Genomic DNA, 20815 nt, shown 5'->3' on the forward strand with positions numbered 1-20815 from the left:
TTATATTTATGCATTTGAAACTGTTGCAATGACATTGTATATTTTTGTTCTGCTTATATAGCTATTTGTAAACAGCAGGACTACCATCAGTCAGCAATGAGCAGGTACGCAAGCTCCAAAAACTCCTGGTCAGGAGTTCTAGTTCCTGTCCAAAGTGGTAGTAGATGTTTGTTTTTTGTAATTGAAATACTTTTCAGATAAAGTATTTCAAAAGAGGCAATCCTCAGTTTTTCAGGTTGAAAATTAAGCGAGCACTGAGTGCTGTAAGAGTTAAGCTCAGTGGGGTGCTATTCAAAGCCTTAGCAACAAGATACGTAGTGTATGCACATAAACAGAACCCTTATTCTGTTCAGCTTCTTAGAACCCCCCCCTAAATCTGAGGGACACTGTGCCAACAGATGAGCTGCCCTACCCTCTTATATAGGAGGATATAAAAAAGTTACCATTAAAAAAGTTACCATTTTGGCATAAGCCTCGTGGCTATATTGCAGAATAGTGCAGGAGGAAGGCTGTGTTGACAGGGGGTCAGTACTTTTGAGACAGTTCTACTGCTTAAAAACCTCATTTTCCCACAGTATACTGTTGAGTTTGTAAATCAAAGCACTGCGAACCAGTCAGTCCTTACCTGCCTTAAACCTGCATAAGTGAAGCTTGAAAGGAGTTCAGTATCTAATTTAACTGATTATTCTCCTGTAACTAGGTCTGAGAAGATGCAGAGGGACAGAGGACTTAAGGTGTGCATGACATAAATACACATAAATGGCTCAATTAACAATCGAATAATTTTTGCACTGTATCACAAAAGAACTGTAAGGTAGGAGGATGTTTATTTATGAAACCCTCATCCAGAGAGATTCAGCATCTTTAAAATTAAGAGTATCTTCTGTATCTTGACATTCACGGCAAGTCTCCGTATCTTGTACAGAAAACAGCTTCAAGGATTTTCAAAAAGGGGAAGTCTGGTCAGCACGTGGTACATGAGTAAAATATATTGAATTGAAAACCTCCATTAAATTTTGAAAAAGCTGGAGACTCATTTGCATAATTCAAGATGGTCTATTTTGAATTATAACACTGAGAACAGGGTTATGTCACCAAAATATAGAAAGTGGCAGTTTTACGCAGCCTAGAATTTATACACTGCTACTGATCTCAGATGTTACACGCAGTAAGAGACTTTAAGCTCCAGAAGATGAATTGTTCTAAAACCTGATTGAGCTTCTTATCCACAAGTATTAAATTTCAGTATGCATTTCTATATGCCAGTTACAAAAGATGCTCAGATTCAGTATTTAGTCATCCAAGAAAAAGTAGTTTCCACTCTTCTTTTGTTCTACATCCTGGGGAAGAAAAAAGAGCGTTACTTAAAATAGTCTTCAGCATACTTGAACATAGCTGAACTAAATGATGCTTGTCTAACTTCCTTTCTGCTTTCCTTATTACTCTCCTATTTCCTTATTATTCTGTTCTCTAGCACAGCAAAAATTGACTAGTCTTTGTTTTGTTCCTTATTTTAAAACCTTAGTCTGCCTTATACTGTCATGGCTTCCTCACTGTAAAGGTGCTTCTTACTTACCTTGATTGAATTGAGTTTGTTTATTCTTGGTCTGTAGTTGTTAGGGTCTCTTCTGAAAGTGATTTCAAGTTGAGATAAAAACTTATTCATTCCAGCCAAAAGAGTCTGAGGACTGTTAGGAGAGGAGAACGTTAGAAACAGCATCATACTTCCCAGCTACATTTTCAGAAGTTCTATACTTATACAAGCAGGTATGCCTGTAGTTTAGAGACAGCTTTGATTTCAATCCTGAGCTCATTTAGTTCTGTAAGCTGGTATTTGACATCCCAAGATATGCTACATTTTCAGTTAAATGTCTCAAACAAGAAGTTAATAATAACTATCATCTTTCAGTGCAATTCCCAGCATGTCTACACATCCTCAGACTACTACCTTTGCTGCCTGTTCACTGAATATACACACTTCTGTGCTGGCATGCACATTACTTGCATGAAAGGAAAAAAAAGAAGTTGCACCAATAGTGAGGTATAACAAAAATTGTAATATATGATGCTGAGAAGTAATAGTTAATGTGATTTGATTTTGTTTCTTAATTCAAACAAGTATATTTCTATGAGGAATGCCATTAGAAACAGACTGGCACATATGAAGACCACTATATTTACTTCATCTAGCTCATATTAAGTACTTGATAATTACACTGGTCTAAAAGTCTGGTTTCTAATAGGGCTACTCCTCAAAGTTTCCATAGTTTACATGGAATTATTTACAGGAACAAAAAGTAAAGAAGTCCAAGAAGGACACCTTTATACTTTACAATATAACGCATGCTGTCTGTGGCTTCTGTGTTACTGTTAAGACTTGTACTTCACACAATATTTGCATACGTGCCACAAAGAGCCTTAGTTCACTACTTTAATAGATCTGGAAGTTATTTTCCGTAAGCATACTCAGGTTACAGTCAGCTGTTTTTTCATTCTTCCCAGCTGATGCCCCTGACGTCTCCTCCTCCAAATGCAATTTAATTGCTGTGCTGTTGCTTAAGGCTGGTATAAGCCAGGAGCTGGTCTAGCTTTGTCTGCCTTAATTGACTTTAATTGCAGCGTAAGTTTCAATAGGCAAGGACACTTCACCTCATTTTTGTTAATGCTTCTGATAAACAATTTATTTCTGATCTGTCATCTTATATATTGCTTACTAACCCAAACAAGTCCCTTACCTGTTTGCAACTGTGTTCTTGGAGGGAACGCCATCAAAAACAATTACACGATCAGCAAGATACGTAGCCATGATAAAGTCATGTTCTACCACAAAAGCTGTTTTTTTAGCATGGAGAATGAAACTGAAAGAAAATGGAGATACCTGAATGTAGATTGATTGCAAAGCTACTGTAAAATTCAAGTATTTTCCCCACTATGTCTACTTTACCGTTTCATGACTCTAGCAGCCATGAGACGTTGTTCAGAGTCCAAATACGCTGATGGTTCATCTATTAGGTAGACATCTGCAGGTTTACCAAGACAAAGAGCTAATGCAACACGCTGCAACTCACCACCAGACAATGTCTGAACCTAGTAAGAAGAGAAGAGAAGAGTGAGCCACATTTCTGTTTTGATGTTCAACTGGTACCCGACTTAAAAGTTACATGTGGTCTCAGGCCATTAATACCTCCTGGTCAATGATGTTTTCTATTTGAAGAGGTTTCATTACATCGGTTACAAACTGGGGGTGGGTATAGGCATCTCTTATCTTCTCATGCAGCAGCTGACGGACACTTCCCTATCAAAATAAAAATTTTGTCACTCAGTTTTACATGCCCCACTATAAGAAAATAAGAACAAAACCTGCTTAACTATTCTAGGCATAAAGAAATTCTACCTGTGTACTAACAACATGCTTTTTGCAGCAAACACAGTACTTAACAAATAAGGCTTAAACATACTGTAGATTTAGGACTGATCTTCTGTGGCTTGTAGCTGACATTTAGAATTGGGACCTCACCTATAAAGAGAGAAAATTTATAATGAAAACAGAGTCTTTCCACTACCTTCAAAATAGATTTCAACTGATCTATTAAGTACTACCTCCTTCATCAGGTGTAAGTCTTCCTGCAAGCATTCGGATAAATGTAGTTTTGCCAGTTCCTAAAATAAAATGCAAATTACATACATTTAAGACACTTTTAATAACTTAGACTTATACCAATTAAGTCACTGATAAAACAAAATACTTAGTGAAGAACACATTCAAAAATTGGAGAGAATTCCTCTATTTACTTCAAGCAATTAGTACTTGCTATTTCTTGCTTTTTTCAAATCAAAGGTACCTAATGCTATAGTAGTCTAGACCTGCAGCTACACTCATGAGGTCAATCATCATCCTGCCAACTGGAGTTCTTAAAATGGAATTATAAATCAAGACAATAGCATCATTAACATTCATTAGCTTCAAGCTCCCACTGCGTGTAGAGGAAGCTCATGGCATAGACATCTTCACTAGGAAATGAGCACTTCAGCTGGACTTAAAACCAGTAGAAGCCTGGCTCCTAGGTGGTAGTAAGGCTTCAGTAAAGTATTTAGGGCTGTAGTAATCACTTCCAACAAGAATTCCACTTACCATTTTCCCCTAACATCACCATAATTTCAGAATCTGTGAATTCTCCAGCTACAATGGAGAGTTCAAATTCTCCCATCTTTTTTTTCATTCCGGGATATTTGTACATACACATCTTTTTAACCTCTTCTTCATTAGCTGTCTCAGCCACTTTAAATACCAGAGATGCATCTCGAAACCTCAGATTTTCAGTTGGAACATAGCCATCTAAGAAAATGTTTATGCCTATGAAGGGAGAAAAGATCATTAAAAACTGCCTACAACAAAAGCAACATAGAAGGAATTTTAGTTCTTGGCTGTGAATTCCAGGCAGATATGGAGAAGGTTGGATTTTAAATCGTTGTGGTCAAAGCAGCAAAAAACATTGTTTAAAGTGTAGAAATGATGCAAATTCAATGAACAAACTAACTAAAATTTTTTTTAGTTACCAAAGTACTACATAACAGGAAAAACATATATTTACATAGTAGACTACCAGTATTCTGATACCCTTTTCTTTTACAGATTTTTTTTGTAGGTTTAAAAAGCAAAATATGGCAAGAATTACCTTCTCTTACGCTGAAAGGCATAGTAACAACACCATAAGCACTTGGCACACCATACAGGCAGCAGATAAAGTCGGAGAGATAATCTAACACACTTAGATCATGCTCTACGACAATAATGTACCTGAAAAATAGTCACAGAGATTTTTTTGTTTAGAAGTTTAGTGTTGAAATAAGTTTCTTTACTTAGAACACTAAGTTAGTGTAGTCTTGCAGACACACAAGCTATCAACATGATTTTCACAGATTTACTACATAATATACCCCAATGCTGAAATAGTAACTACAGAAACAATGGGAAACGGGTTTCCAAAATGCGCAGGAAGAAGATGCTACTGACTTAGAATATTTTAAACATCTGTTAATGTATCATACTGAGAAATTAGCACTTACAAGGAGATAGACTGACTTTCTTTACTTTGCAATTAGTCACCTACTACTACAGTCTAGCAAAACATTTAAAATTTATATTTACCTGTCAGGGTTTATTAGGGATCGAATAGTAATGGCAGCTTTCAAGCGCTGCTTGACATCTAGGTAGCTCGAAGGTTCATCAAACATGAAGCTAACCCCCAAAAAAAGAATAAGTCTTAGAGAATGTAAGCTTCAACATATTCAAATCTAATACTAACATTTCAACCACTAATCAAACAAAAATAGAAACTTATTTTCATACTAAGAGAGAATAAACAAGTATTATATACTGACACTTGCCTTGAATCTCTGATGACTATAACATGAAATTATTAAACAAGCCGAATTAAGCCTTAGCTCACCAGAAGTTCTGGAAAAGTTATCAAGTGCTATAGGGAGTCACCAATTAGCTAGGAATCTCATGCACTCTGTTCTGACTCACCTTAAATTAAGTGAAAAGTGCAAACCCATAGACCTATAAGACGCCCCCCCCCCCCCCCATTAAATCAAAAAAACAAACAAACAAAAAAGATAGAAAAACTTAAGTCTCCTGCTCTTGCTTTCTTGATCCAAGGAGTGGACCAGACATTTTTAAAATTTTCTGGTCGCAATACATGTGAAGAATCTTATTTCTGTCTATTTCTTATTCAAAAAGGATTAAATCAAGGTACACTGTCAAATAGCTACCTCTCTGAAATTACATTTCTGTTCAGATGAATTATAATATAGAGAACCACACATTATATATGGAAGAAATATAGATCCAAGCTGCTGAGTTAGTTTGTAAAAGCTAATAAAAATATTTTTGTTCAAACATCTCAAACAAAAAGTATTATTTTTAACAATAAATGTAAACTAGAGGACCATACTATGAGACAGGTTATTAGAAGCAACGTGTAACAGAAGTAAATCAAACATACATATCAGCTTTCTGAATGCAAACAACCGCACAAGCAAATCTCTGAAGTTCTCCTCCTGAAAGGTCCTCAACATTTCTTTCTTTCAGGTGGGTTAGGTCTGCAAATAAGAGGCTAGTTTTAGATTTGTTACACCCAACACAACAATTCATATGTTTATTACCTATGGACATATGTATAATCACAGCAGACATCCTACACAGAGGAAAAAAAAAGTAAAATAAGCATTCAGTTTATAGGAAATTATCCTAACACTGTTCTTAAGAGTCACAATGAGTTATGGCTTCTCTGCAGCACTAGCTAATTAATTTGTACGGCTGCTTCCTATCATTCAGAAGGATTACACTCCTATTTGCTTTTCCACAATACGTTTAGTGATGATTTCTGTCCCTAAAAAGAAACCATACTAATTTTTAAATAATTTCTTTGTTAGACTTTATTAAAAAGTTCTAATTTTCAGGAAAATCAAATCCTCCAATCATTATAGCAAAAGGCTGATGCCAGTATTTTCTTGTCAGCTTTATGAGCAAGACATTTCAAGAACGTAACAATTTCACTAAGAAGTTAAGCATGGCTCACAGACCATACTCCTGCTGGCACAACATACTGCAACCTTTACTACTCAGCTCTATCAAAAAGAAACCTGTTGGTAATTTTGCAACACCTGAATTTAGGTAACAATACAAAACACCTACACAAATTATCTGGACTATGCAGATGTTCTGATTAATTACTTGATTCTCAGAAGTGAGTATTACTCCCATTGTAACTATATACAGGTTGTTTTTTTTTTTTTTTTTTTTTGGTGCTTGGATAATACTTTCTATATGCAATGGTTCTCACCACAGGATACTATAATTTTGCTCAAGTTGTAAAGCAAGCAAGAAGAGCAGCTGGTAACTGGATTTTTTCCAGATTTAAAACTTAACATTTTCTACCATGAAAGAGAAACTGCATTTGATTCTATCAACTAGCATGCGTCAATTAATTTGTCACTTGAAAGCATTACTGGCATTGGTTCAGATAATACATACAGCAAGCCCTAGTCTTTATTCCAAAGCATCTTTGAATATTTGTTATTTTTAAAGTTGGTACAATTTAAACTGACCGTTATATTAGCAGTAACTTTTTTTTTTCCAGTAAATACCAGTTTCTCAGTCTCTGTGGAGTTTGACCTTACAAAATTACTTACCAAGCTGCTGACATACAACAGTTTGTGTCTTAGTTTCATCCTTTCTATCCAGAATTGATCCCACTGTTCCCTAAAAGAAAAGCAATACAGAAAACCCAACAACATTATTTCAACAATAATTATTTCAAACAGCAGTGGATTTTTCACATTAAAATAAATAAAATATTGAAATACAAAAGAATCATTACAGGAGAAGGCCCCAGTTTTGTTTAGCTAATGAAAGTGCTTACCTTTGCAGCTTTAGGGATCTGGTCCACGTATTGAGGTTTAATGATAGCTTTTAGGTCATCTTCCAGAATCTTGGTGAAATAATTTTGTAATTCAGATCCTCGGAAATAAGTCAGAATTTCCTGCCAGTCAGGTGGATCCTGTGACAAAATTAAAGCCTATGTTTACTTATACCATTTTACATGCATTAAAAATGTTTAATATTATAACTCCAACCAACACAGTAAATAGGATATGCTTGCAAGATTAAAAAAAAAAAAAGCCTGGATAAAAGCTAGTTACTAAACGGCTGTTACTAAACTTCCATTAAGAACAAACTAAACTAATTAGAAATGGAGGTCAAAAGCTAATATATTCTTTTTTCTTCAGATGTGCTGTCACTAGCTCTTGCAAGAAAAAGCTTCTTAAATTTGCACCTAGAAGGTTAAAAAAAACCCGTAAGACAAACTACCTCTCAGGGAAAAAAGATGGTATGGATTTGTGAGCTGGATCTATTAGCTACCTGACCCAGCTAATAAAAAGGAAAAGGGCTGGACTGATATAATCAACTTCCACAAAAGATGCAACAAAAACCTGGTTGCCTTCTCTGCTTCCAGACAACATTTCCAAGGAAACCAAGAGACAAAATAATGAAAAATTACAAGAAGCCCATCTTGATTAATAAAACCAAAACAAACCTGTTCAGAGCAATCACTCAGGCGAAGAAGAAAAAAAGAAACCCACAACCTAACCTGTAGAGTGTTGTTTTGCACAGCATTACTACTTTGAATAGTGCTAAATTATTTTGATGGTTAACAGTACACAAACGGAGTGATAACAGCTGCCACATTTTCAAACCAAGCAAAGACAAAGAGGCAATGCTGCCTAAGTTTTGGAGCAGAAGCAACATGTAACATTTGATTCATACCACATGCTTCTGTGGTCATAATGATTTGGCTCTTCACAGGGAATTCTGATTTTGGGAGCAATTCCATTAAGTACATTGAAAGAATGAAAAAGTTTTGCTATTTCTGCAGTACTACCATCTGAAACAAGAAGTCCACAAAATAACATAAACCAAACTTGAATGAGAATGGAAAATATAGTTGGAAAATAATGATTTCTTTGCAGTTTTAAGTGACAGCCATGAAATGGATAATTCATTAAAATGATAATCTTTCAGATGAAAAAAGGCTCAACACACACCACAAGGTGATGTGAAGGTAAGAAGGTGATAACTGAAATACTACCTGATAAGAAGAGTCACAATAGTGATTATTTACGTCTTTTCTGTAATAATATTTACTCTTTGGAGTAGTTTGTTTTGTAGATAAACAAACTTGTAAATTATTTTGCTTCCTTACTGTACAGTTTGAAAACATTGATATTTCTAAGTATTTAACAAGATAAACTAATAATTTTCAGAACAGTGTTAAAGTCTACAGTGGGAAACATCATCATCAACTTATGATAACCATATACTTTTATAAATCATCTTAAAAAAATCAAAGAAAAAAAGCACAAGAGATGAAAATGATACATGGTGCTCATAGACACTAGAACCGTTCAGACTTAGAGGGAACTCCAAAACCTAAATCCCTTGGTGGGAAAGAAGTAAATTATGTAACTTCAAGGAAGGGGCTGGGGAGGGAAGTTGATTACATTTTAAGGACTGGCATTAAAAAAAAAACAACAAAAACCTTGTAATTGCAAGAACAAAATGTGCTTCTGATAATCATCTTCATTGAGTTACAATTACTACCATTATCTTTCTTGAAAGACACAGATAATTTGGAAAAAAAAAAGCCTCTTAAAACCATCCTTCTATTGTTTCAGGGTGGAGTAGGTCTGTGGCTATTATGAGGTAAAGTGCCCCTATCCTTGCAAATCCCACCACATTAATGATTATGAAAACTCAGTGAAAATGTATAACCACAGCTATCTATAATAGCAATTGTATTTTACTGCTGATACATACATCATATTTCCCAAGATTTGGTTTCTGTTTTCCTGCTAGGATTTTCAAGGCAGTTGATTTTCCAATACCATTGGTTCCAACCAATCCCAGTACTTCCCCTGGACGAGGGATAGGCAACCTGTATGCAACATTGATAACTTCAGATTATATTGATTTAATGCCATCAGACACCAAGATTTAGCGGTAAAAATTACATCCTGTTTTCAGACTTGCTGATTATTTGAGCCTACTTTGTTAACCTAACAATACATGATTCAGAAAAAAAAAATAGAACAGCATGTTTTTTAACTAGTGGGAACACTAATTCTGTAAAATTAGTACTAAAATTGAGTTTAATGATAGTACTTTTAAGAAAGAAAAATTGTCATTAACATTCAAAAATGAACCTACTGAGCTAATAATCACGAACAACTGGATATGAACTTCTGGCTTAGATTAACAAAAACTTGAAAATTTTTATCCCTTTTACATTGGTCTGGAAAATAAAATACCTGTGAAGTTTGAAGGCATTGGCACAGTATCTGTGTGTTGTTTCTTTCTCCAGGTTGCTAGGTAAGTTAACAATTGACAAGGCTCCAAAAGGACATTTCTGTAATTGAAACAAATATATATATCACTCATGCATACAATTTATTAACAAAATTCTCTTATTTCCTGTACTGCACGTAGCTGTGCACTTAAGAGTTCTTTTATAAATATTTACCAAAAAATTACTTCACTGCCATTTACTTAGTCAACTCCGAAGAAGTTCCATACCACACTTTTCAAATTAAATACTTAGCAATTTAGACTGCAAGCAAGTCATACAGCATATATGCTAGATCTCTCTTAGGAGAGCATCCTTCTGCTGTTAGCTCTCTATTGCCACAATACCAACCAACCCCGCCTCCTGCCCCGAAGCAAAGCATTCCAAGACAAAGCTACAAACAAAAGATACAGCCAACATCCCCAGCCCAATCAGTTCAGTAACCTGACACAGTACTTTATATAAACAGTTAACAAGGTCTGATTATTCTCAAAGTTACTTTATGAAATTACCATATGCATTGCTAAACATAAGAGCACGATAAAGAAATCGTATCACTTCAAATAAACCAGCCTTTTACCTTGATGCAAATACCACAGCCAATACAAAGCGTTTCTGAGATCCATGCTATTTTGCTCTGTGATGTGACTTCTATGCAAAGTTTTCCTGGTGATAAAGAATAAGATGAACTTTCATCAGAAAGTTTCTGATGAATCGTATTTCTTGCTAGGACTATTAAATTCCACAGAACAGGTAACCAATTAATAGGAAGAAAGTCTTTACTATGGGGGTGGTGAGGCACTGTAACAAGTTGCCTCACCTTCATGTACCCAAGGCTAGGTTGGATGGGACTTTGAGCAACCTGGTCTGGTGGGAGATGTCCCTGTCCATGGCGGGGGATTGGAACTGGGTGATCTTTAAGGTCCCTTCCAACCCCAATCATTCTATGATTCAATCATTCCATGAATAGTCACTGAAGCTGACTATAATAGTCACAAATAGTCACTGACAATCTGAAAATTGGCCTTACTGCTACCAATTGTTCATGCTTTCAATGATATTCAACTTCTAATGTCTTTATAAAAAGAAAGCACAAACGACAAACAAAAGGTAGTTAGTTATATATATATAAAAAAAGCAACCCCTTCCAGCTGGACATTACTTTGAACTTCTCCAAATGCTTAAATACTTGGTTAAATTACATCTCTTACCCATTCGAACCACAGGACAACTCTTTTTGCATTCTTGACGGCATTTCTTTGGCTTACACTTGTCATGGTTGACAATCGCAATTCTTGTTAATTTGTCCGCCATGATGCGCAGTTTAAGGTTACACACATACACCAATTATGAGGAGGAGTGGTGGGAATCTTCCAGATCTTAAAGGAAAAAGAAAAACCAGATAGGACATTATTACTCACAGCACAGGAAATATCTGAAGTTATGTATCTGCAGTTACTACCAGTAGAGTTCAGAGAGAAAAAAAAAGAGCAAGATTACTGTTTTCTCCCCCTTTCAAACAAGATGGCAAACAGACTCAGATACAAGTGCTGAGGGTACTGCTGTACAAAAAACTGCACAATCTTTAACATCAGCTTTCAATTCCGTTCCTTTTTCTCCACTGCAAAATAAAATCCTGATTACATCTGAGAATGTTTCCAGGAAAAGCATGCCATAGTAAGAAGGGAATTATCTCGATTCTGTGCAATACATATTCCTGGTTCAAAGATGTAATGTCAGCGAGTCCTGAAATACTTGCAGTTTCCACACAATCTGCACATGGACTTGCTTCCAAGAAAAGGATTTCAACATTTCTGATCAAAGAAAGTATCATCTATTGGATGTCCCGTTCATCTTTGCCCACCTGTAAAGCTTTACAGGTTACTTACTACATATGGCTATTACATAAAGAAAGGTTGTGACTTCAATATCCTAAAAGAAACAAGAACAGGTATACGGCATATGCATTACATTAAACCCTAGCTCCTTCCCTAAATCCACTTAGGAACTTTAGCTAGAAGGAATCCTACAGATATTACTAATACGAAAGAAAGGAAGAGATCAGCACCTAACAGGGACCAAAGATCAGAAGTGAGGATATTATTGTATTTTTAAATCAATTATTACCATGATGAATATTTTCAGTACTTCCTTTTAATTGTGGCAGTCTTATTTCTCTTCTCAATTTCCGAAGTACTTTTAAATTAATGCCTAAAGACATTCTGTCAGATATAAGTGAATGCAATCCAAGTCATGCCTCCAAATTTATTGTGGCAGTTTCTACTTAGAGTATTTCTATTTTTTTCTTGACTCCATAACCTTTTACAGAAAGGCAAAAAGTCTCAATAACATCATTGTTATTAAAACTGACTGAACGTTGTAAAGTCACTTTTTAAAAATATGTTTTAATCCCGTATCATTAGACCACATTGACAAAATAGGGCAGAGCAAGCATTGTGATTGTATCCATGGTCCAAGCCAGTAAGAGAGAGAAGCTGACCAACTCCATAGTCCAGTGGTTGGTACATTCATTGCAGACATGGAGCAATGGGTTTGCAATTCTCACTCAAATACATTTTTCTTACAATTGCAAATAAGAAACTTATTCTTAAGATCTGTAAGGATTCTTGACCCAGGGTAATTATCTATAACATGGAAATAATGGATTTTGACAGCGTTTCAAATACGGCAAAAATTCGTTCTTCAGAAATACATCCCACTGCCCTTCACAGGAGCCCTGTAGTTTGCAGCACACAGAGTATCTGGACGTGAACCACTTGCTCTCTTTCGTTTCCCAGAGAAAATGCCCGGTGAGCCCTTCCTCCAGCACAGCCTGTGTGGCTCAGGACCTCGAGCAGACACAGACCATAACATCTTTTGGGCAGGACTCTCCCGGCTAGTCATCTTGGCTCCAACTAGCATACAGGCTATTTTTGTGGTTTCCAAAAGGAAGCTCTAGCAGACAAAGCTGCTGTACCCTACCCAATCTCCCAAACTTCAGTAGAGGCTAGCGCCTGAGCAGCATAGATAGCAGACCAGACAGCCTCACTTCTCCACCACCCTTCCCATCTGGTGCTTGGCTTAAAGCAACCGAGGAGGAAAATGGGTTGGTCACTCTAAATGGCTTGAAACAATTTGGTTTTGCCACCTACTTCAACAAGCTTTGCAGCCAATCTCAGTGGCATAAACAGACAAAAGTTTTCACTGCCATCCATTGCTGAATCAGACCTTGGTTCCTAAGTGACAAAACAGCCTATGGATTTCTTTTCTTGGAGCTTAGTTATATGGGAAAATAACCATATTTGTGATTAAGATTTTGGATGGTCTAACGGTCAAAGATGTAATTGTAGCAAGCATTCAAAGAGAACTACAGAACCAGTATGGAGGTGTGGGATCATGCATTGCTGCTCCCATCTACACGATGAAGTGTCGGTTTACCCAAAACCCTCAAGTGGTCTTAAATCATTTTCAGAAAGCAAATTTTGCGATTTCTGTCACTTCCGACATATTTCCAGGACTGTCCTGATGTCTGTGATGATAACTGTCCACAAGAGAAAAAGAAAATTCATAGAATTGACAATTTAGAGCAAATTAACCAAGTGTCCAAAAGCAGACTGAGCTCAAGCTAAATATTTATATGCAGTTACTTAATTTAACACACTGAATATGATTGATGATGCAGACAGCAGACCTCTCAAAACACAGGTCAGCAACACAAACAACATATATATGCTCCGATACAAAATAGCAGTAATTGCTAGGTACAGTCAGCAGGAGGAACTGGTATTCAGAAGCATTTATACAGTTCATACCTGTATTTCTGCTTTCCAAATCATGAAGAACTGAAGACAAAGCCAGGAAACCATTACTTTGTTGCTAACTACAGAGCCATACGTTATTTTGGACCAGTGAATTCTAATGGAGTGACAACTGGTAATCTTTCTAGAACAATGGACTGGAGACACACGTGAAAGCATGAGAAGAAGAGTAACAACTGCTAACAACTAAAGTTTCAAATGCTTTGCCAGTATCATTTACTGAAGCCAAAAGCTGCCCAGTAAGTCCAATTATGACACTTATACAACCACTAAGTCATGCCTAAGACACAAAAGAAGACCATTCTATCCTGCCACAAGAGACAACAGAAATTTCTTCTGCAGGTTGTACGTTAAATGTACTTGCCTTAAGAAACACCAGTATTTATTTCTTCTCTCAAAGGCATTAGAGTTTATATGAAAATTTATTGAACCATGTCAATAGTGACAGAGAAGGATTTGCAATTGCTTTGAATTACTCAAAATTAAGCATGCAAACATTAACAAAAATCGTAAATGAAGACTGAAAAGCCAGAGATGATTCAATTACATGTGGTGAAGGAGGGCTGTGTTCAGAATTGAGTCATGCTTCGGTTACTTTGCAGAAAGAAATAATTAACGTTTTATTAAACTACACTGCACCTGATCTAAGCTAAACACAGCAGAAAGAAATGAGCATGAGAAGCAAGCATCCTCTGAAAATCATTCATCTCAAGAATTCTCTCTCAATCCATTGGTAATGGGCTACACATAGTGACTCCATGACAAGAACAAAAAAAGATAGCGACTATCCAAAGGAAATTTAAATGAAACACACACAAAAAAAAACAAACTTTCAAGCTGCATGCGGGAGATCAATAAATTTATAAGTGTCAAAGCAGATACTGTAGTACATGGCACTGGTACAAACAAGATCTACTAGGAAATTAAGAACCAGTCTATGCTTGAGGTTTTGACATTTTAGAAACTGAAATGATGTTGTACAAGAGCTTTAAACAAACTCCAAATCTAATGACTGTATTTAACTTGTATTGCTCATGAGGCACAACATGAATATGAAAATAAATGCAACGTTAACATGAAAAGCATATGCTCAAATACACTGACGCAGCATTACGCATGGGTGTGTTCAGCTGGTGCTGAATAGCATGAGTTATCATTCAATCTTTAATATTTTCTTTTAACGTGAAATGAAATGCCTGAGAATATGCCAATAAACTGGCAATGAAACCACATGAAGTTACAGCAGGATTTGGTTTTTAGACCTAGGAAATCACAGTGGGGAAACCGAAGTTAGAACTCGAAGGCAGTCACAGAAAGTTGCAGGTGAAATAACGACACGCGTTCCAGTGGGAGAACGCTACCGTGGCCCTAAGGAAAAGCCCTACCTGCCTTTTTTTTTTTTTTTTTTTTTTCTCTGGGGGGGGTATTCGTTTATTAACACATACCTCGTGAAAACGGCCTCACCCCACTACCTTGCCAGCCCTTAAAGTAGTCTCAATCTCTTCATCACGGTAACTTTCCAAAAATAACGTAAAGCACGGCTTTCTCCTTTAGCAGGAAAAACCTCCCCGGGAAAAGAAATAAAAATAAAGAAGCCCCCGAACCCCTTCTCTCCCCTCGAGGACTCCCGGCCGCTGGGACGCGGTAAGCCCGCACAGGGGCCTCTCTCTCCACGCAGGCAGCTCCTGCAGCCTCCGGTTTTGCTCTGCTGCCACACGGCAGAGGACAGCTGCCAAAAAACCCCCCAGCTGCCAGATGAGAACCGGCAGGCTCCGTGCGAACCCCACCCCCGCCGGGGTCTCAGCTCCGTCAGGAGGCGGCCGGGCCGCGGCGGCCCCGCTCGCTACCACGGGGGGGGGGGGGGGGAGGAGAGGGACGAGGCCCAGCTACCATAACGGCTCCCCCGCTTCCCCCCACCCCCCGTAACAGCACCGGGGCTCCCCCTCGCCGTGTCCCCGCGCCCCCCCCCCACGGGGCCGCTTACCGAGGCTGGGCGCCGTGAGGCGCCCCCGGTGCCGGGGCAGGGCGGCCGAGCGCGGCGGGCCGAGCGCAACGTGCTCCGCTGCCGCCCGGCCAAGATGGCCGCCGCCCCCGCAGGGCGGGGCCTGCGCGGCGCAGCGCCGGGGAGACGGGCTCACCGTGGAGGATGCTGGCGTCATCCGCGGGGGACGGAGCGGCGCGAGGCGTGAAGGGGGCTTCGCTCTCTCTCTCCCCTGACCGCTGGCGGGCAGCCAGCCGAGTCCTTCCGAACCCAGCCGAGTCCTTCCGAACCCAGCCGAACCTTACAGAACTCGGCCGACCCCCGCCGAGCCCCTAGTTTAAACCGAGCTCGCGCGCCGCGCTGGGCTCCACGCGTGCGCGGCCGTTGAACGGTCACAGAGGTGGCGGAGGAGGAGCCGGGCGGGAGACCGCGGAGCGGCTCCGGGCCCCGCCGGTTACCTCTGTGTCCCCCTCAGCCCTTCCTCCTTCTCCTCGCTCCCTGAGCTGCCCCTGGGGCTGGCGGCTTCTCGGTGAGCGCCCGCGTGTTGCAGTCAGCGCCCGCCGGGAGAGGGGAGCCCCGAGGAGGTGAGTTGAGCGCGGCACTGCGGACCGGGGACGTGGTAATTAATTAAAAACGGAAGCCCCCCCCCCCCTTTTAAAAAAAAAAAAACAAAAACAAAACAAACAAAAAAAAGTGTGGGAAAGGGCTGCCAGAGTGGCTGGAGTGAGCAGCCGGGCTTGTCAGACTGCATCCATCCTCTGCTTGCTGTGCGATTAAACACTGCGAGTAATCGATATCAGCTCTTAAGACCTAATAGTCCTGGAAGTCTGCATTTCTGTAAAAATATATTTTAAATATGCTCTCACAAATATTTTCTTTCTTTTTTCTTTTTTTTTTTTTTTTGAATAATTAGGGGTGTGTGTACATACAAATATTAAAAACTGCTAATATAGTTCTTGATGTGTGACTGCTTTTATTGTTTTCAGTAATATATATGCTTATGGTCCTTATACTGGAAGGTTTAAGCTATTACCTCAGAGAGACTTAAAGCAATATGATACAGGCAGAGTAATAATAAAAGTGTTCAAAAAGGTGTTGAGACCATAAGAGATCAAATGTACTGGAGAGCTGGTTCTTGCTGAAATAGGTTGCTACTGAGCATATTATCATTAATATATCATTATTAAATATTAAATTAATAATTGCACGTTAAATATTATTATTTAATCTTTCATCTGAATAGAAATAGTAAAAGCCTGGCTTCTGATTATATCTTGAGATCTTTGCGGCCCTTTGTTGTTTTAAGGCCTTTACAACAAAAATGAGAGCAGCAAAAAGAGCTTGTGAGGTAAAAAATGAGTAGAACAAGCATAAAAGTCAAAAAATCCAAGCTATGAAATCCCTTTCTATTAGAACAAATAAGAAAAACAAATTTTAATTTGCGTGTTGCAAAAAGTCTGGAGTAGTGCTGCCTTTGTTCAGTTTTGAAGTAAAAGTTGTAGTCAGACACTTTCTACAGCTCTAATAGTACCATGGGAAGACAGTCAGAATGATAAAGGGTAAATTAGGTGAGAGAGAGAGAAATTATAGTCAGCAAAAGCTGATAAAAACTTCACAAAAACACCCTAATTCATAAAGCTGAAGTGTTTTCTGAATTGTAGGCAGTTATTTTAAGCATTTGCACAAATTGAGTGCACCTCTGAGGCCTGGAGAAGTTTAAATTTAGGATTTTATTTTATTTTTCAAGAGTGGGAATAGATGATGTGAGGAAGTCAGAGAACAGCGAACCTAGTTTTTATCCCCTGGAAGGTTATGGGGAGGTGGTTTGGGAGAAGACTGTCAGTAAGTAGAAGACAATGAAAAACCACATGTGAACAGAAAATGGCCTACTTTGGTTTATTAATATCTGGGCCAAACCTCTAATGAGGATGGAATCTAAGTGATTTTTCTTGAGTTTTACAGGATTTCTGCCATTGTCTGGGTTGATGTTGTTAAAAACAAGTACTGAAATGTAGTCAAAAATTATTTCTGTGAGACCTGTGTACAGCTGATTGAAAAATTGATTTTGAAGCTGACTTTAGATAATTCATTGTTAGGGATGTTGTGAACGCCTGGGGAATTCCGTTTTGAATGTTGTTTTTTTTTTTTTTTTTTTTTAATGGCAAACACAACACAGGTACATTGACAAGTTAGAAAGATTGCAAGCAAAATGATCAAAATCAGTGTAATTAATCTCAACAGAGATGAGAACTGAGGGAGGAACTGAACACAGGGACAAAATGTCAAAGGCAGAAATGGAAAAGGTATTACTGAATAGCAAACAGTATCCCCAAAAATGTCTGAATGCTGTATTGTGTAGTAAATTAAATATTAACAATATGATGTTATAAGAACCTTTGTTAAAATTGTATGCCATTGTTTTTTAACCATAGTATGTAGATCTTTTAGACCCTGCAAAAATATTTGGTTTGCAAGACCTCATTTTTGAAGAAAACTGAGTGGCATAGGCACTCTTCTAGAAAGGAAACTAAGTAAATTTGGTTTAAAAAAAAAAAAAGGATGCTACATAAGCGTTAGTGATAAACTAGTCTTTGAGTTCTCTATTCTCGTTTTAAGAAGATAACATATGGGTTGGATGTTAAAGCAAAACTGTGTTTGCAAGGAGATAAAATACTGAAGCTGGCACTTTGAGAGGAATGTGAATGGCTGGACAGATGTCTGGTGGTTATAGTCTGGTCTCTCAAAGATCCTTACAGGTGTGCATTTAAGTGTTTGTGTACTAACACAGTGGAATTAGAAATTGTACTTTGAGAAGACTGCTTGACAATCATAAAATTTTCATTGAGTTTGGGTATGGAAAGGGTCAAAATGTATCCTTTGTCTCCTCTTCGGTGTGATGCAAGAGAGTGTATGATTTGTGAAAGGTTTGCTTTCAGGTGTGCATCTTTTAAGTGTCTTACACTGTTATAATGAGAATGACTTATCTGCTTTGATTATGAATGATAGAACGCTTGAACCATCTAAATCTACTTTGTTGTGTTTATAAACCATATTTTTGTTAAATTGGGTTTAATCGTTTTTATTTCACGGGGAGGTCCTCCAGGATAGAATTAACTTTTCTAAGGAAGATTCTGAAGGATAAAGAGTTCAGGTTGGGGGTAAGAAGCTCAGCTTTCTTGCTTTAATTAAAGGAAGCATACTTTGCTACTGTAGAGTAGCAAAATGAAAGTGTGACGTTATGTCATTGAGTCATTAATATGTTCACGTTGCAATTAAAGAAATGGCAAGCCTACTAATGATCATTTGGAGTAACAGGATTGGAAAATTGAAGATGTTTCCAGCCAATGCTCCTATAGATGCAATATGTCTTTCCATTTTTAGCACATACTAAGGAGAAAGGCTTCTAGACAGACTGTTTATTTTCTCCGGAGCTTGGGGGGAAAAAAAAAAGGAAAACCATTGTGTCCTTCTCATTCCATTGTCTTCTTAGTCTAAGATTCTTTTTTTTTTTTTTTCATTTGGTGACTTAATTCAGATGCAAGTGTGGTTTTATTTTTAATAGTAACTATTTGTGTCTTTCCCAAAATAAGGAATTTGTACTTCTAGTAAAATGTCAAAAAGTGTTTTTTTTTTTTTTTTTGAGTGAGTTGGCTTGTTACAGTATTATTTTCCTTTGTACTTCTATCACCTTTCATGCTTTTAAAATTCTTTTTTATTAGGAAGCTTCAGCAAAGCTATCTAGAATACATTGTTATGAAGCTGGTTAAACAGCTTCAGTCATGAAAAAGTGACTGGAGTAGTGCAACTCATTAGTTCACATGCTGATGGTTTTCAGTCTTTAATTATCACTTGTCTATGATCTGTGACTGATTCATTTGTCAGTGATTCTCAATGTCCGTTTCAGATCCCCAGCATGTATGCCTCAGAACTCTGAACCAAGGCAATACAAAGTTGTTGAGGACTTCTCTGTGCACCCTACAGCTTGTAAGAAATGTCAGTGTGTTGTTCATTCAGGGATTCTGAATACTTTAGACAAATAATGTGATTTGAGTTTTAAAGTTCATGAGTCTAGGAAAGTAGTCTCCTCAATGATTAATAAAGATGACTTGAGTATTGGTTATTGGGACAAAAATGTTTGTTTTTCAGATAACCCTGAACCAAGTGTTATATAACTTTTTCCAAGACAGTTTTAAATTCTCAAAAGATTAGAATACTTGTAATACTGTATTTGAGTGAAGTTGATATCAATAAATATAAAGCAAAGTTGTCCTAAGTAGCAACTAGAGTAAATTATTTTCTGCTACGGTTTATGATCTGTTCTACACACAAAAAAAAACATTGGATTTGCAGTGTAGCCAATTCATCAGAGCACAACTACATTTTACATTTTAAAGACTCAATAAACATCTGATAAGTTTTTTTTTTTTTTAAAAAAAGGATAACACAATACTTAAATACAATGGGGAGAAAAGATTTGTGTTAATGTCTAGCTAGTGGCTAAATGGTTTGTCCATTTCATTTTTTCTTAATACCATTTAGTTTTTGAACACAAATTTTGTAGGAAATTTTTGTGATGTTTTAAGAATTGGTAGATCTGTGAACTATATGAGTATATACAGGGTATTTGGGATTGGATTGGCTGTGTAGCATTCTACTCATTTTTTCCCGAGATGATGGTATTTGAGCAAGGCTTTCTGTTTGTGGTCCTCTGCAAGAGTTGCTGTCGTCAATGCTAAGATTTTACTCCATATGTAATTTTCTTTTTTTTTTTTTAATGGTGGTCAGGACTGCAATCTTGTATCTGAATGAGTCATAAACAAAAAAAAACTGAAAGTCATTCTCAACTCTGCAAAATTAAACATTAGGCAAAAGCCAATAGGAAGTCTTTGGTGCAGACAAATATATACTACAGAATTCAGATTTCTGGTATTCAACAAAGTTTTCAGCTGCAGAAATATTCTTATATTGGAAAATATTGTTTTTGTCTATGGCTTGTATTCCTTCTGTAGTGGGTAAGGTCTGGATTCTGTGGATGCCAGACTAGTTCAGTATCTCATTCCCTGTCTAAGAGGGGTACTGGAAGTCTTTTTTTTTATTTATTTTTTTTT

General features: G+C 37.5%; 2 protein-coding genes across 7 annotated transcripts in view; one reads left to right on the plus strand and one right to left on the minus strand.

Moving 5' to 3' along the window:
• Window positions 1-808: 808 nt before the first annotated feature.
• ABCE1 (ATP binding cassette subfamily E member 1) lies at window positions 809-15828 on the minus strand. Its single transcript, XM_035323420.1, has 18 exons — window positions 15711-15828; window positions 11120-11287; window positions 10489-10574; window positions 9874-9971; window positions 9383-9500; window positions 7428-7565; window positions 7198-7267; window positions 6009-6105; window positions 5150-5239; window positions 4677-4798; window positions 4133-4354; window positions 3601-3660; window positions 3459-3517; window positions 3185-3295; window positions 2945-3087; window positions 2736-2858; window positions 1577-1688; window positions 809-1340 (listed from the first exon to the last, which is right to left on the minus strand). Exons 2-18 carry the CDS (start codon window positions 11220-11222, stop codon window positions 1293-1295), a joined length of 1800 nt encoding a protein of 599 aa, XP_035179311.1. The 5' UTR covers window positions 11223-11287; window positions 15711-15828; the 3' UTR covers window positions 809-1292.
• A 143-nt stretch (window positions 15829-15971) lies between these two features.
• ANAPC10 (anaphase promoting complex subunit 10) overlaps window positions 15972-20815 on the plus strand; it is a 176571-nt gene continuing 171727 nt past the window's right edge. For 3 of the 6 annotated variants that reach the window (XR_004750318.1, XR_004750316.1, XR_004750317.1), the window contains exon 1: window positions 15977-16291. The gene's annotated coding sequence lies outside the window, so the exon portion shown is untranslated. Of the gene's footprint in view, window positions 16292-20815 lie in introns of all 6 variants that reach the window. The other 3 variants (XM_035324541.1, XM_035324542.1, XM_035324540.1) reach the window with 3 other exon arrangements.

Source organism: Oxyura jamaicensis, chromosome 4 (assembly GCF_011077185.1).
Source record: "Oxyura jamaicensis isolate SHBP4307 breed ruddy duck chromosome 4, BPBGC_Ojam_1.0, whole genome shotgun sequence".
Taxonomy (NCBI): Eukaryota; Metazoa; Chordata; class Aves; order Anseriformes; family Anatidae; genus Oxyura; species Oxyura jamaicensis.